Source organism: Delphinus delphis, chromosome 14, assembly GCF_949987515.2.
Source record: "Delphinus delphis chromosome 14, mDelDel1.2, whole genome shotgun sequence".
NCBI classification, from domain to species: Eukaryota; Metazoa; Chordata; class Mammalia; order Artiodactyla; family Delphinidae; genus Delphinus; species Delphinus delphis.
In genome coordinates this window covers 42804110-42819017 of record NC_082696.1, presented here as the reverse complement: position 1 = coordinate 42819017, position 14908 = coordinate 42804110, and the positions used below count along the sequence as shown (strand labels likewise).

The 14908-nt window shown below is 39.7% G+C and overlaps 1 protein-coding gene across 2 annotated transcripts in view; it reads right to left on the bottom strand.

Moving 5' to 3' along the window:
* Nucleotides 1-522: 522 nt before the first annotated feature.
* Nucleotides 523-14908, bottom strand: part of ROS1 (ROS proto-oncogene 1, receptor tyrosine kinase) — a 112535-nt gene continuing 98149 nt past the window's right edge. For both annotated transcript variants that reach the window (XM_060030557.1, XM_060030556.1), the window contains 2 exons: nucleotides 8443-8606; nucleotides 523-833 (listed from right to left, as the gene is read on the bottom strand). In XM_060030557.1, the coding sequence (XP_059886540.1) occupies nucleotides 523-833; nucleotides 8443-8606 (475 nt within the window). The remainder of the gene's footprint in view (nucleotides 834-8442; nucleotides 8607-14908) is intronic.

Genomic DNA, 14908 nt, shown 5'->3' with positions numbered 1-14908 from the left:
TTTCCCGATGACTTCTCATGTCATCGGTGCTAGTTCCTTCTGTATGTGTAGAGTTATTTAGTCACTTCCTTTGTCCCTTTTGGGATAATCTGTAGTTCATTTGGCCCCTTGAGCACACTTCTCATCCTCCTCCTTCAGGTCCCTAAATATAAGTGTTGAGTCTTTAACCATCTAACTGAGATGTTTCTCTTACAGCCCAGACTGAAGGGTGGGCAGTGGCCTAAGGGACCTCGGGGTGAGGAATCACAGTTTCATTTCCAGACTCATAAGTCTTTCTAAGCTTTCCCAAATGCTCAAAGGTTCACCTCAGAATTCTGCTGAAGGTTAGACAGTTGGTATGGGATTGTCACAACTAAAACCAAATGGCTCTTGGGGCCAAGATGAGAACTCAGGAACTTCCCTGTGTTCAGTCAGAGTCATAGACCACCACCCACAACATGTATCATTCTACTAGGCTTTCTTTCAGCGACTACTTAATGGGAGGAGTGTTCCTCTCAACTCTGCATTTCCCAAACAGAGCTATTAATCAGACCCATCTCCACATCCACTGTGAGTGAGACAGGCATAGTTCAGGCCCTCGGGCTTGCCAGGAGGGCAGTAAGCCACTTGTTTTTCTTGGCAGATGTCTTTGTCTGCATGTGATTCCTTCTCTTCTTTCCTCAGACCACAAGATTCGGATGCCTTGGAGCTTAGAGGACCCTCAGAATTTGCTTCACCTTGTCTGCATTCCGTAGCCAGTACCACATAGTTTAACCCTTCTTGGTTCTTGGTTTCCAGTAAAGCAGTTGACATAACGTCATCTGAATTCAAACAAATCCTATGACCATCTTCATCTGTGAAAAAAAATACAAAAGTTATTCTAGCATCTGTTTGGTTTCCTTTATCTGTACTCTCCAGGCTGTATGAGAATTAGAACAACACCAGCCTTACCCATTGGTTCAGCAAATATTTATGATGACCACTAAGGGAACACAAAAGTCCAAGACATGTTCCCTGTCCTTGACGCTACTGCAGTATAGTAGGAAAGCAGAAATAGTACCAGGGAAGGTCATGTGTGCATATATAAGAAAGGAATACATAAAGTGATGAGAGCACAGAGGTGATTAACTCTGCCATAACAGGTGAAACAGGTCATGGTCTTTGTGACAGGAATTAAGTGGCCCTAGGGCAGCCCTTTTTGTGTGAAGTGCTTACCCTTTCATCTTGCCACATCAGCTAAAACACCTACCTTTAAAGATGTATTTCTTTAGATAAAGTAATTTAATCATTTATTAAGCTAATATCTATTGCATGCCTACTGCACACCAGGCTGTGTCCTAGGTATTGATGATACAGCAGTGAACAAAACACATTTGTTGCTATTTGGGGTTTACATTCTAATGGGGAGAGACAGACAACAAACTAGTGCAAAACTAAATTTATGTCGGGTGGTGATAAGCACTGATATGAAATATAATAATAATAATTGTTATTAATACTTACAGAGTACTTACTACGTACCAGGCACTGTTCTAAGCGAAATGCATATATTAACTCATTCTCCTGTTAAGTCAGTACTGGCACTATCTCCATTTAACAGATGAGGAAATTGAGGACAGAGGAGTTTAACAATTTTCCCAAGGTCACACAACTAGAATTTGAACCTAAACTGTCTGGCTCTAGTCTGTGTCCTCATGTTCACCTCCCTGAGGGGAGAGTGGAGCTGCCGTGCTGTGTGACAGGAAGGTGGTGGGCAGTGTGCCCTGCAGGAGTCCTTGAGAGGCACTGACTCCAGACACACATGTTTGTGAGGTGGGCCTGGCAATAGAAAGATGGGCAGCCAGAGGGTAGTTTGACCTTCTTCACAATTGTGCTCATATTATTTTGTCTTTCTCTACTTAGAAGCTGACCTTCTTACTTAGAAAAGTATAAGAATTCTTGTTGAAACCTAATTGCAGGGTTTCTGAAACATTCCGCAAAATTCTAGGGAGTCAACAAGATAAATATGCAAATGTATATTGTGGGAATTATTTGCTTTTTAACAATGCTTTCCAATCTCTGGGTGTTACTACCTGGATGAAAAATTTACAGTCGGAAATATTACTGTCCTTTCATACAGCATCACGTTTTACTAATCAGAAACATTCCAGTCAGTAGATGCAGGTCCTTCCCTTTCTCCTCCTCCTACTTCCAGCACAAGAGCATCCAAATGTGCGGGTGAGGCCTGCCGGGCTGCCAAGCCTTCTGTGCTTGGCCCTGACCTACACCCAGGCTGGATTTATTTAATATGGGGAAATTTTAAATAATTTCAAAGGACTAAGGGAAGCACCATTGCATCTATTCCTCCCTGATGGAATTTAACGGATCTACCTATGACCAAGTTCCAAGCCTGAACTACAAAGCCTATTTTATTAAAGAAGCATGTGAATCACTGTCCTTGCTCTGTCTTCTTAGGTGTTTATTTCATTTTCAGACACTCCTCCACTGCTGAAGAACAAGAAGCCCGAGCTACAGGCTCACAGGTTCTTGGGCATCACCCCATGTTCCTCTTCATTGTTCAAACATCATTCTAGTATATTTCAAACCACACAAATAGTCAGATAGTGTTGTAAAATATCTCCCCCACAGAAATAAGTTTATCAGATGTCAGGTTTGGTTAGTGCCTAAGTGCTGAATATCTATGGAAGGATCCAACTGTTATGATTATTGTCAATATGTACTTATAGCCATTGAGAAACTCATAAGAATAACTTGCTATGCATGATAATAGCAATAGAAAATATCAAAAAATGATAGCAAGAAATAGGATATTTAACTTTAAATTGCCCGGCAGCCCAGATTACTGAGGAAACTAGGATGATATTCCTGAAGGGCTTAAAGAAATCAGGCTAAAGGAGTTTAGAATTTCAACAAAAATGTACACCTACAATATAGGTCTAGCTACTCATGTTATCAGCTGCTTCACTGCCATACATTTAGTCCATTAAATAGCATATTGGGAAACTTTCTACTGAAACATGATTTAATTTTTTGCCTATATTGAGTTATTTGGAAAAAAATCTTTTACATAAGGCAAATAAATTCTTTTTACAAATTCTGGTCCAACATGTCAAAGAAAAATCATTAGCTAACTATTCCATTTGTTCATAGTACTTAGGGCAATATTTAGTAACTTGACCCTGGCAAGCTTTCAGCAATTAGTACATTTTCTTATTGCATAATTATGAGAGATGGGGCGGGTTGTTTATTTTGGTTTAAAAACTACTGTATAGAAAACCTGCAGGTCCTTAAAGCAGAGAGAGATCCTGAGCAAAGATGGCATGCACTTGGCAACCCTTGGTTTAAGAGGGAAATATTAAAATAAAGACTTCCAAGTAAGACAGGATATTTACAGACAAGACATATGCTGGCTGACTGGCTATGTTTAGAACAGCAGAAGAGCATTTAGATTTGTTTCCTGTGGAACTCTCTGGGACTGATGAGGTGATGTTTACACAAATGTTTGGATGAAGTCACTGGGATATTTTTACTAGATCCCCAGATATGTTACTAATCTTCTCTCTCTATCCCCTCTCCACCCCATTAGGTCAGTAGGACCATAGCATAGGCATGGTATTATTGCTCCCTGAAATCCTAATGCCTTTTTTTTTTTTTTCAAAAAAGTCCTCCCAGTGGCTTTCCTCTCTTCTTACATACCTCTGACAATAACAAAGAAGACTTCTTACAGTTTTGTTAAATATGCCCACCAGTCTGCAAAGCAGCACACTATAATTAAATGCATTCTCTTTTACTTAAAAGGTAATTAAGTTTAGGCTTGCCTTGAAGAGACTGTTCCATGATTTCTATCCTTTGCAAATATGCAAACTCTGCTTTTCATTCTATTTCTTCTCTCTTCTCTGTCACTTTTTTTTTTTTTTTTTTTTTTTATGTGGTACGCGGGCCTATCACTGTTGTGGCCTCTCCCATTGCGGAGCACAGGCTCCGGCCGCGCAGGCTCAGCGGCCATGGCTCACGGGCCCAGCCGCTCCGCAGCATGTGGGATCTTCCCGGACCGGGGAACGAACCCGTGTCCCCCACATCGGCAGGCGGACTCTCAACCACTGCGCCACCAGGGAAGCCCTTCTCTGCCACTTTTGTTCAGTCACATCGAATTTATCAAAATTTTTGGTGATCCCCGTATCTCTTTCTATTCCTTACCATCAGGATTTACATTCATTGTAAATCTCAGAATGTGAATTTCTCTTGTACCAAAATTCTATATCTGTCACGGCACAGAACTACTTGTTTCTATGTAAATTATCAGAGTTTGATTATATTCCCTGTTAACCTCTTCCTGCATCCTTATTCTGCCTCATTATGTCTGCTTCTCTATTTTTTTTAATATTATTTAGAATTTTAATTCAGTCTTTCAACAACTTAGCACCTAAATAAATCAGCATACCAAAGAAAACAAAGTGGGGAGAGTGTGGGAGCAGTTTTTTAACCATAGCCACGTCTCTGTGAAGGATGAGAGCAAAGGCTCTAGAATAGAGTCCTACTCCAGCCCCATTCAGCAGGATGACCATGGGCAAGTTACTAACCTCAATCTTTTCAGCTGTAAAATGGTAATATTATAATGCCCACTTCATAGGGCTATTGTGAGGATTTAATGAGTTAAATTTATATAGCACAAGTGATATATAAAAAAGTGCTAAAATAAAGTTAACTAATACTGCAATTAAAAGCCATTCACAAAAAGAGTTTTGTTCTCTATATGTACTGTTACCTCGGTCTCATAGATGAACTAGGTAATGCTACATGGTGAAAGGATTTTCTTAAGGGTTCATGGAGACTTCTGGTAGACCCTAAGGTAAAACTAAGCTCTCAGGCCCTCTAACACCCATTATGACAGCCTCCGTAATTTTTATATAAAATGTCTGTACTCATTAGAAGGAAAGGCTTCCGTGAGCGAGGAGTTGAATTTTAAAATATAACATAAGTCAACTGTAAATTCCTCGCAACCCTATGGAACTCTTTATCTCTGCAGCATTTGACCACTCTCAAGTCTGTGAGCCTCTCTCCTTTGGATTTCCATGACAGCCTTCCTCTTCCCTTTCTGACTTCTCCTCTCAGTGCCCATCATCTTTCTTTGTCAGTCCCTCATATATTGGCCGTTTTCTGGGTCCCATCCACTGTTTACTTCTCTTCTAATTCTATACACTTTAATTGAATAACCTCAATTACACTCTTGACTTCAACTACCTGTATTTCCAACTGAATACTGGGCTTCTTCATTTCTCCCACATTCAGCTCAAACCAAACATGCGTAAAGCTGTTCCTCCTCCTGTGCCCCCGCCTTTGGGAAGAGCATGGCTTTGCACCTAGTTTCTCAAATCACGGGGATTCACCATTGTCTCCTCTCTCTTCTTCACCCAATTAGATGCCAAATCCTCTAGCATCTACCCCTGTGGTAAGTCTGGTTTCCATATCCTTCTTTCTATACCTGTCACCATTGATTATTTCGGCTTTCATTAATTTTCATTTCTTATGTGATTAGTGTGACCACCGTTCCTCCAGTTTCATCACTTGCCATTTCCCACCGTCAAGTGTGATAAACTACCTGCAGTTCTGTGAACCCCCATTCTCTATTATTCCCTGACTTTCTACATACTGCTCCTTCTATCTACCTTCTTCTCACCCCTCTGTAGGACTCAGTTTAGGATTAACCTCTCAGTGGCTTTTATTGACTCTCCCTCTGCCATACAGTGTAGGTTTGGCATGCTGCCGCAGGACTCCCACAGAACATGAATTCCCTCTCAATGGCAACAGAATGCCTCCTGGCTTCTGGCAGAAGATGTAGTTTAAAATCATCTGCTCACCAAATCTTCGAAAATAAGCTCATTTGTTAAAAAAAAGAAAAATGGTGGAGAACCGACCAGAGAATCTACATCTCACTCATTCCTCTAGACTACCAGCCAGTGTGTATGTATGCAAACATACACAAATGAACATATCTGTAAACAGTTGTATATGCATATAAAATATCTGGAAGTATATAATCAAATCACAAACAATGGCTAGCACGGGGAGTAAGGACAGGGAAGAAGTAAGAGACTAACTTTTTACGCTGCTTAGATACTTTTATATGTTTTTTAAACAATAAGCATAAATTACTTTTCTAATAAAGATCTTTAAATACAGTTATAAAAATAATATAGCAAGAACTATTACAGAGATTAATTACTAGGAAAGTTAGAAGAAAAATTGGAAAGGATCAGGAGTCACTTTTTTGATGGATTGTAAAATAACATAAAAATTCTTTTTTAAACCTTTAAGAAGATGATGATTGTGTTTCATTTTATAAAGGCCACAAAAATGATATTCACAAGAAAATCTGAATCAGAGGCTTAGTAGTTAAGCTTTGCCTTCTAGAGATCAGAGCAGTGATTTAGTAAGGAAATCATGCTTTCAGTGCCCAGTAAGCAAAACCATGTTCTGCTTGCCTTTCAAACATCTCTGCAATCAACTCGACCCACTTACTGCCATTCATCTACCTCAGGAACAAAAGATTTCATTTTACATATTGGCAAACCACCCCAGATTGTTGTTCCTCTAAAGTTTCCATATGTGAAGTTACAACCAATAAGAACCAGGCCAAGCAGGGGCAGATTCAAATGGCTTGAGCAAAACAGTATTATTCAGTAGTGGGCTGGTGACACTCACCCTTCCTGTGGATAGAGACACAGTCCTATGACAAGGACAACTTTTAAAATCACCAGTAGAAGAACAGCTCACTACTAAACATTACATACAAGATTAAAGAAACTGACTCTATAGTTTCTCAAGGGAAAGAAATATTCTTGCCTCTTCTTTTTCTTTAAAGCATCCCAATGGTACACATTAAATTCAGGTGCTTACCACTATACTAGGCCTTGCACAAAAATCAACAGGTATCTGTTGAAATAATTTTTTAAATTTTCTCAAAAATTCATTCAAAGGAATACATTAAGCAAACGTTTAGAAAATGAGAAGGATTTTATTGTATGCAGAACGGCTTATAGATATGTATTTTCTTAACCTGGGTGATCTTCACATAGTCAGGTATACGTATAGAACCCTCCAGAAAAATGGGGTTGCCTTGCAGTTATAACTCGTAAGGGCTCAACCATTGGCACTCCTAGAATCAGCTCGGTTCCGTGATGAGAAGGCAGGTAGAGCCAACGTGAGATTATTAACAAGGCTTATTCTGTTAAGGATCAGGACGCGTGCTCAAAGCAAGCACAGCCCTTTCCAATCTGTCACTTAGCTGTTTGTGTTAAAGAAGTCTCATGATCAGAGTCTTATCTCCATTCATGTCATGGATCCAAAGTTACTCAAAATGTATAGTCAGAAACACAGCAAACAAGACAAGCAGATATTCGTCCTTGGCTTCGTATTTTTCCCTGCCATTATTAGTCAAGTGCATCACTCACGGTGAAGGTCTCACTGTAGAGAGATGACTCCAGGGCAACCATCAGCCATTGTGTAATCAATCAGTGCACAGACGGAGAGTCTTAATTTCTGAGGGATTCTGAGTCATGGTCAATCTTGCCAGGTTTATTTCTAAGCAAGAATGTTTGCATTTGAAAAAAAACAAAGGGTCCTATGAACTTTTAATAATGGGGTGAAGTTTAAGAGCAGCTGGAAAGGATCATTTTAAAATTTATTTTTCTGCAGCCAATTAGGCAAATGTATTGTAAATCTGATTTTGGAAATGAATTAAGTGACTACTGTGTTTTAATACCAAAATACTGTAGTGGAATCACAGTAGACCTTAGCAAGGTGTGACCCACTACAATAATCATAGCAAACTAAGTAGCAGTTAAAAGCACCAGATTAGACATATACATAGCAACATGGATGACTCTTAAAAACACAGTACTTAATGAAAAAGAAAGAAAAGAAAAGAAGCATTACATAACACGATAGTATCCATGCATACGATATACAACAAATTAAAAGATACACATTAAAGACATTCGTATGGCTGCCTGGCAGGTGGAGGGAGGAAATAGAACAGGAGAGGAATATGGAGATAAAGGGACTAAACAAACAAATGAAAGAGAAGTCTTGCATAGACCAGTGACGATAATGTACCATCAACTATAATTAACTCAACTCTGCCCCTGAGGTGCAAACTGGCATGAGGGGTGGAGGGCAGAGAGAACAGGCCTCATGAAAATATAGTCTAACATGTTAATTCTCATCCTTACTATCTGAAATTATAAATCCAGGGGCCATACCATTATTCTTTTTTTTTAATTTAATGAACAAATCAAAATTATTTGCAAAGAGGAGTACAATAAATACTTGATTATGAGGATGGTGCCAGTATGTTATTCTTCTTACGCACTGTAAGATGTCTTCCACGTACATCCCATTTTAACCTTATTCAGTTCACGCTGTAGAGAAAACCCAAAAATTCTGAAGAAGAATCAAACTTACCTTCAAAGGCTTCATTTATGACTCCACTGGGGTTTGTTTCTCCTCTGCATTGAGAAACACTATTTAAGGAAAAATTTCTGAATAACTGAAGCTGTTCTTGAATTTTATGGAAAGTAGGTCTTTGGTCAGGTTCTTGAGCCCAGCACTGGGTCATTAAATTCCACCTGGATATGTGGGTAAGGACACGAAGTAAATAGTGGTTGGATATGACTAGGTACCCATTACTGATAACCCAGGTAAGGTCATTTCAGAAGGAAAAGAATTTGAGGTATTGCCAGTTTTCCGTAATTAATATAACTGAACCAGAACAAAAGCTTTTGTTTCTTATATAATAGTGGCAGGCAGTATAACTATGTTTATTAGAAAACATCTTCCTTCTGAAAAGCTGACATTCAACAGTTATTAATCTAAATAAATAGATAGTAAATAGATGGTTGGAAAATGTTTACTGAACCCATTAGGAAACTAACAGCTATAAAAATTACTGAAGAAGCTGAGATTAAATTTTACATTCATACACTGATATCTGAAACAAAATCTAAGATTTACTCCAAGCCACACAGATATTTAGTGGCAGAACCAGGGGTAGAAATCAGATCCAATTCTAATGTTTTTACTCTTCCTTACACTGCCAGGTTCATTAAGAGACTCAGTTCTCCTAGACATAGATAGCTGGTTGAACATTCTCTTTTCCTTAATGGTTGTCTAAGAAATGTCTGTGCAGAACTCTTGACTAATGTTCATTCATTCATTCAGCAAATTTGTTGGACACTTACTATATACGAGCAGTATATCAAGAGCAAGAGATGTGGCAGTGTGACTCCTGTCCTCATACGATATATATAGCAAACGTAAGAGGGAGACAAAATTTATCCACTACAACTCATAGGAGCAGGGGGAGAATGTAGCTCTTTTATAGTTCTGTAACTAATTCTCAAAGCCCCACCTAGTAGAAGAAAATGAGTACAATGCCATTTATAACCTAGCCCATTCCAATATTTTAAACCACCCTTTTTAGGTAATCCTCAGTCTTTTATGGATCATAACTCAGTCTCTCTTATCTTTAGGCTATTCCTACTCCCTCTGTCTTCCTCTCCAAGGTGGTATCAGGATTTATGTTGGGTGAAAGTCTTTTGTGAGTTGTACTGGCACAGTGAAGGATCCTTTGGACCCCACTGTGCCCTCCTTCTCTAGTCTCAGAATGGAATGATGAGGAATTCCGTAAGGAGTGACTGGTCTGGTCCATCCTGCAGGCATCGGCTGCTCTCTGCAGTCTATGATCCCTTTAACCTGTTCTTTTGGCCCTTCTCCCTGAACTGGCCCCCCCTTTTCTCTCTCTAGCTGCAGGCCTCTGAGACGGCATCATGTCCCATATCTGCTGACAAGGCCCAGGAAATCCCTTCCTGTTTCTGCTGCATGCCCAAAGATGCTCCTCGGCTGAATCTCCAGCCTTCATCAAAATGTTCACTCTACACAGGAAACAAAGGAGGCTTAGAAGGGCAAGCTACATGTTCCCTGTCTGGACATGCCATCCTACCCTGTTCATGATGCTGGGTGTCCATGTCAATGTGGGGGATCCCCTGCTCAGTGATCTCCTTGCCATCCTGCCAAATTGGGAGGAGTGGGCAGTTGCTCCCTGTGCTTAGTGTCACCCGCACCTAATCTAACTGAGGCCTACAGAGGTTTCGAGACCTAAATATCCAACATCTTCATCCTCCTACCTCTGTCTGTTAAGGTCTCTTCTTCCTACACTTGCCCGGGGCTTAGAAGGAGTTGAGTTTCTCTTCAATTCCTCTTTTTTTATTAGACTCTCCTTATATAGAATTATAGGTTTAGTTGCTCACACCTGGCATTTAGCAAGCTAACAAGGAGCTAAAGGAGTCTGTTGGGTGCGCTAAAAGTTTCGTTTGTTTTTCTCCGTAAGGTGGCTCTAGTAGCACTTAGTTGTCTTTAACTTCATTCAAAACAATTTTGTTAGATTGTATGTGACAGCTGTCACGTCAGCGTGCATTATAAAAAAACTTATCAAAATTGGTGTAGCCATTTCAATATTGAAGGTGGAAGGAAAAAAAGCAACATTTTCAGCATATTATGCGTTATTATTTCAAGAAAGGTAAAAATGCAACCGAAACGCAAAAAAAGACTTGTGCAATGTATGAAGAAGGTGCTGTGACTGATCGAATGTGTCCAAAGTGCTTTGTGAAGTTTCGTGCTGGAGATTTCTCGCTGGAGGATGCTTCCAGGGTCGGGTAGACCAGTTGAAGTTGATAGTTATCGAATCGAGACATTAATTGAGAATAGTCGACGTTATACCACACGGGAGATAGCTGATATACTCAAAATGTCCAAATCAAGTGCTGAAAATCATTTGCCACAGCTTGGTTATGTTAATCGCTTTTATGTTTGGGTTCCACGTAAGTTAAGCAAGAAAAACCTTCTTGAGGGTGTTTCCTCATGCGATTCTCTCCTTAAACGTAACAAAAACATTCCGGTTTTAAAACAAATTGTGATGGGTGATGAAAAGTGGATACTGTACAATAACGTGGAATGGAAGAGATCGTGGGGCAAGCGAAATAAACCACCACCAACCACACCAAAGGCCGGTCTTCAAAGAAGGTTATGTATATATGGTGGGATTGGAAGGGAATCCTGTATTAAGAACTCCTTCCGGAAAACCAAACGATTAATTCCAACAAGTACTGCTACCAGTTAGACCAGCTTGAAAGCAGCACTCGACGAAAAGCGTCCAGAATTAGTCAACAGAAAATGCATAATCTTCCATCAGGTTAACGAAAGAGCGCATGTTTCTTTGATGACCAGGCAAAAACTGTTACAGCTTGGCTGGGAAGTTCTGATTCATCTGCTGCATTCACCAGACATTGTGCCTTCAGATTTCCATTTATTTTGGTCTTTACAAAATTCTCTTAATGGAAAATATTTCAATTCCCTGGAAGACTGTAAAAGACACCTGGAACAGTTCTTTGCTCAAAAAGATAAGTTTTGGGAAGATGGAATTATTAAGTTGCCTGAAAAATGGCAGAAGGTAGTGGAATAAGAGGGTGAATACAGTGTTCAATAAAGTTCTTGGTAAAAATGAAAAATATGTCTGTTATTTTTACTTAAAAATCAAAGACACTTTTTAGCCAGCCCAACAGATAACCCTCTCTCTCCTCCAAGCTTCATTTCCAAGTCTACTGACTCACTAAAAAGGTCAAGTACCTGTTCTCTTTTTTACTTTCTGGATCTAGAAGGCCGATTGGGGGCAGAGAGAGAAAGACTGCTAAAGAAACATAAACTGGGAAGTATTTAAAAATATTAGTACTACCATATCAACAGATAAATATACAATTACAAATTATAAGTTCTAAAAAAAAGTACTAAAGAAAACAGATGTGAGCTCTAATAAGAGATGGAACATTTTTGGCAAATTGCTTATAGAAGGACCCTCTGCAGAGGCGATGTTTAAGCCAATGAACTCGGTAGGAAAATAAGATGCTAGTCATGGGGACTGGGTGGGGATGGAAGTCAGGGAACACACTAGAAGAGGCAAAAGCATGTGTAAATTCCTAAATTGGGAAAGAGCTTGGCACATTTTAGAATGTGAAGGAAAGCCAGTGTGGCTGTAGAGCAGTCATTGAGGGGGAGAGTATAAAAGATGAGGTCAGAGAGGTGAGGATCAACCAGATCAAGGGCCAGGCTAGGTGCTGGGTTTTATGGCACTGCAATGGAAGCTGTCCAAGGTTTTTAGGTGGGCATGACCTTTACATCTTTAAAGGATGACTCTAGTTGATATATGTGGAGAATTGATGGTAGAGGGGCAAGTTGGAAACAAGGAAGTTGTGTTTTTTTTAACATCTTTATTGGGGTATAATTGCTTTACAATGGTGTGTTAGTTGCTACTGTATAACAAAGTGAATCAGCTATACAGATACACATATCCCCACATCTCCTCCCTCTTGCGTCTCCCTTCCACCCTCCCTATCCCACCCCTCTAGGTGGTCACAAAGCACCGAGCTGATCTCCGTGTGCTATATGGCTGCTTCCCACTAGCTATCTATTTCACATTTGGTAGTGAATATATGTCCAGTAAGCTGGGACGAAGCGAAGGAAGTTATTGAAGACTAGGTGAGAGATAATGGTGTTAGACTCAGACAATGACAGTGGAGCGGGAGTAAGAAAATATTCAATTGCTAGGTGACAATGACGCAGAAATCATCATAGGCATTGTATTTAAAATAGCTGTATCTGTATATGGCATGCAGACTCCACTTCCATCTCTTTCATTCTTGCAAGCACCTCAGGTCAGAGTTAATACTCAATATCAGAGTATCAGGGAGAACCCTAATATTGGTCTGTTTTTCAGTATTGATCTGATGACTTTTCATATATATTACAAAGAATTTACGTTCTGGATATGGAGTGCCAAACTTGGCTTTATTTTTTAAAGATTAGAATCATCGCTAAGAACCTAATCTTTTACGTATTTCTTTATAATCTGTGACATTTAGAAACAGGGATGACAGAGAACTCGGTGAAAGACAATTCGACTCTGAAATAACATCATGTAACTGATATTCGATCATGGAGTTTAAACCAGTAGTTAAAGTAGAATCTTGATGGGAATCTTAGGGTTGTCCTAAGAGGTGAGAGGAGAAAGTGAAATGTAACTTGCCACAGGGAGCCTATCCCTTCCAAAAAGAAAGTTGCGATTCTGAGATACTGCCAGAGGATACACTGAATCTCTCAAGACTTGTCATATTTCAGTTATGAAGTTTCTAGTTTATTTATTTATATCCCACCTCATTCTACAAAGTATTCAAGACACTTAGTGGAGATGATTTAGTGAGAAGGAAGGAGCGAGAGGAGGACGGAGGGAGAGGGGAGAGAAGCCATCCATACAGTCGCCCCTTTGCCACTCTGTACTTCACCCACTCACACTCCCCTCCAAAAGTTAAATCTGTGCAAGTTATTTAATCAGATATTCCTAATTTTCATCTATGGAGGCTTTAATTTACATTGAGTCCATCATTACTCTTAACTCTCTGATGGCAAAAACAATTGACCTGATGGTATTTAAAACCTTTCTCTCCCACTATCCAGGGCCAAATGAGCACTGGATTGCCCTAGATTAAGAAAAGAGGAGCTCTATAAAGCAGTAGTCATTTAAAAGTAAAGAGTAAAACTTGTGCTCTTAAACAGCATTAAGCTGACAATGGAATAAATGACTAGGCTTTTAAAATTTTATCAATCCTAAAAAATGCATATCTTTCAGGTAAATTAACAACAACTGTATCTTTGGCATAGGGGTCTTTCCTTACAAATACATACTTGTCACAATTCAGTATCATGCATTAAATACTTGTACCAAGTTATAGTTACAAATATTCAAGCATATTAGTCTAAATAAACTGACAGCTCCTTCACTTTTATTAAAATTTACCTGGGCTGGTTGTTCTACCTCTAAACAGATACACACTATACTTGAAATGTCTCATTTAGCTAAGTGTTCCGGTTCAAATTCTTCCACTCACTATGCCAACCCCTTTACTCCTCTTTGCTTCAGTTTTTTCCACAATAGCACAACCTCATTAACCATGTTCATTAATAGTCTCTATGAGTAAAATCCTTGGATTCGTAAGGCAATTGAAATTCAACAGTTGAAAACTCCATGGCATCTTTCAGTATTAAGGGGATGAGTTTCTATAAGTATTTAAGCACAGCACGTAAAATACAGATTTTAAAATACCCAATCCCGGAAAGACCCAGTTAGCATCAATTAACGTCTAGGTATACATATTCTTAAGGGGTAAAAATAAGGTGGTGAGCCTCCATGTTCTCCCATTGTCGCCTCCGTCATTTGAGAGACTCTCCAGTCATTTCAGTTGCCCCCGTGATACCTGTGAAAGAGCTCTCTCACTTGATGTAGATTGCCCTTTGATCCCGTTTATTCCTGAGAGTGCTATGGTTGTTGTGCAAACTAAAGGCTGAAGAGAATGCTGAGGGCTGGGCTTTGCACCGTACATCCCAGGCTATGGAAAGAAGGGCAGGAATGCTCTGAACTCTCACATTCCATTAATAGCTAGCCATCTATGGACTCACCTGACCCGGAGTGCATCCAGGTGCTGAGTATTTAAGCAGTGAATAGAAGGTGCAGCCTGGCTCAGCACAGACTTTCAACCCTCTAAGCTGGGCCTATGATCTCCGAGAACTGCTTCAAATAAAAATCAGTTCCCTCTGTACTCTAAGGAGAGTAGTTAATCTTTATCGTGACAACTTAAGGCCGTGGACAGATTGAATGGCATCGCTGAGAGCTCCGTTTCCTTAGCACAGCTTGTCTTGCTGGTTGGCCATGGGTCGTTAACCCTTCCTAGGGATCTGGAGCATGCAGCCCTTAGAGGGCTTGGAGCATTGTTCACTTTTTAATTACTGATGTTCAAATGAACTTCAAAATCAGCAATGGAAATTT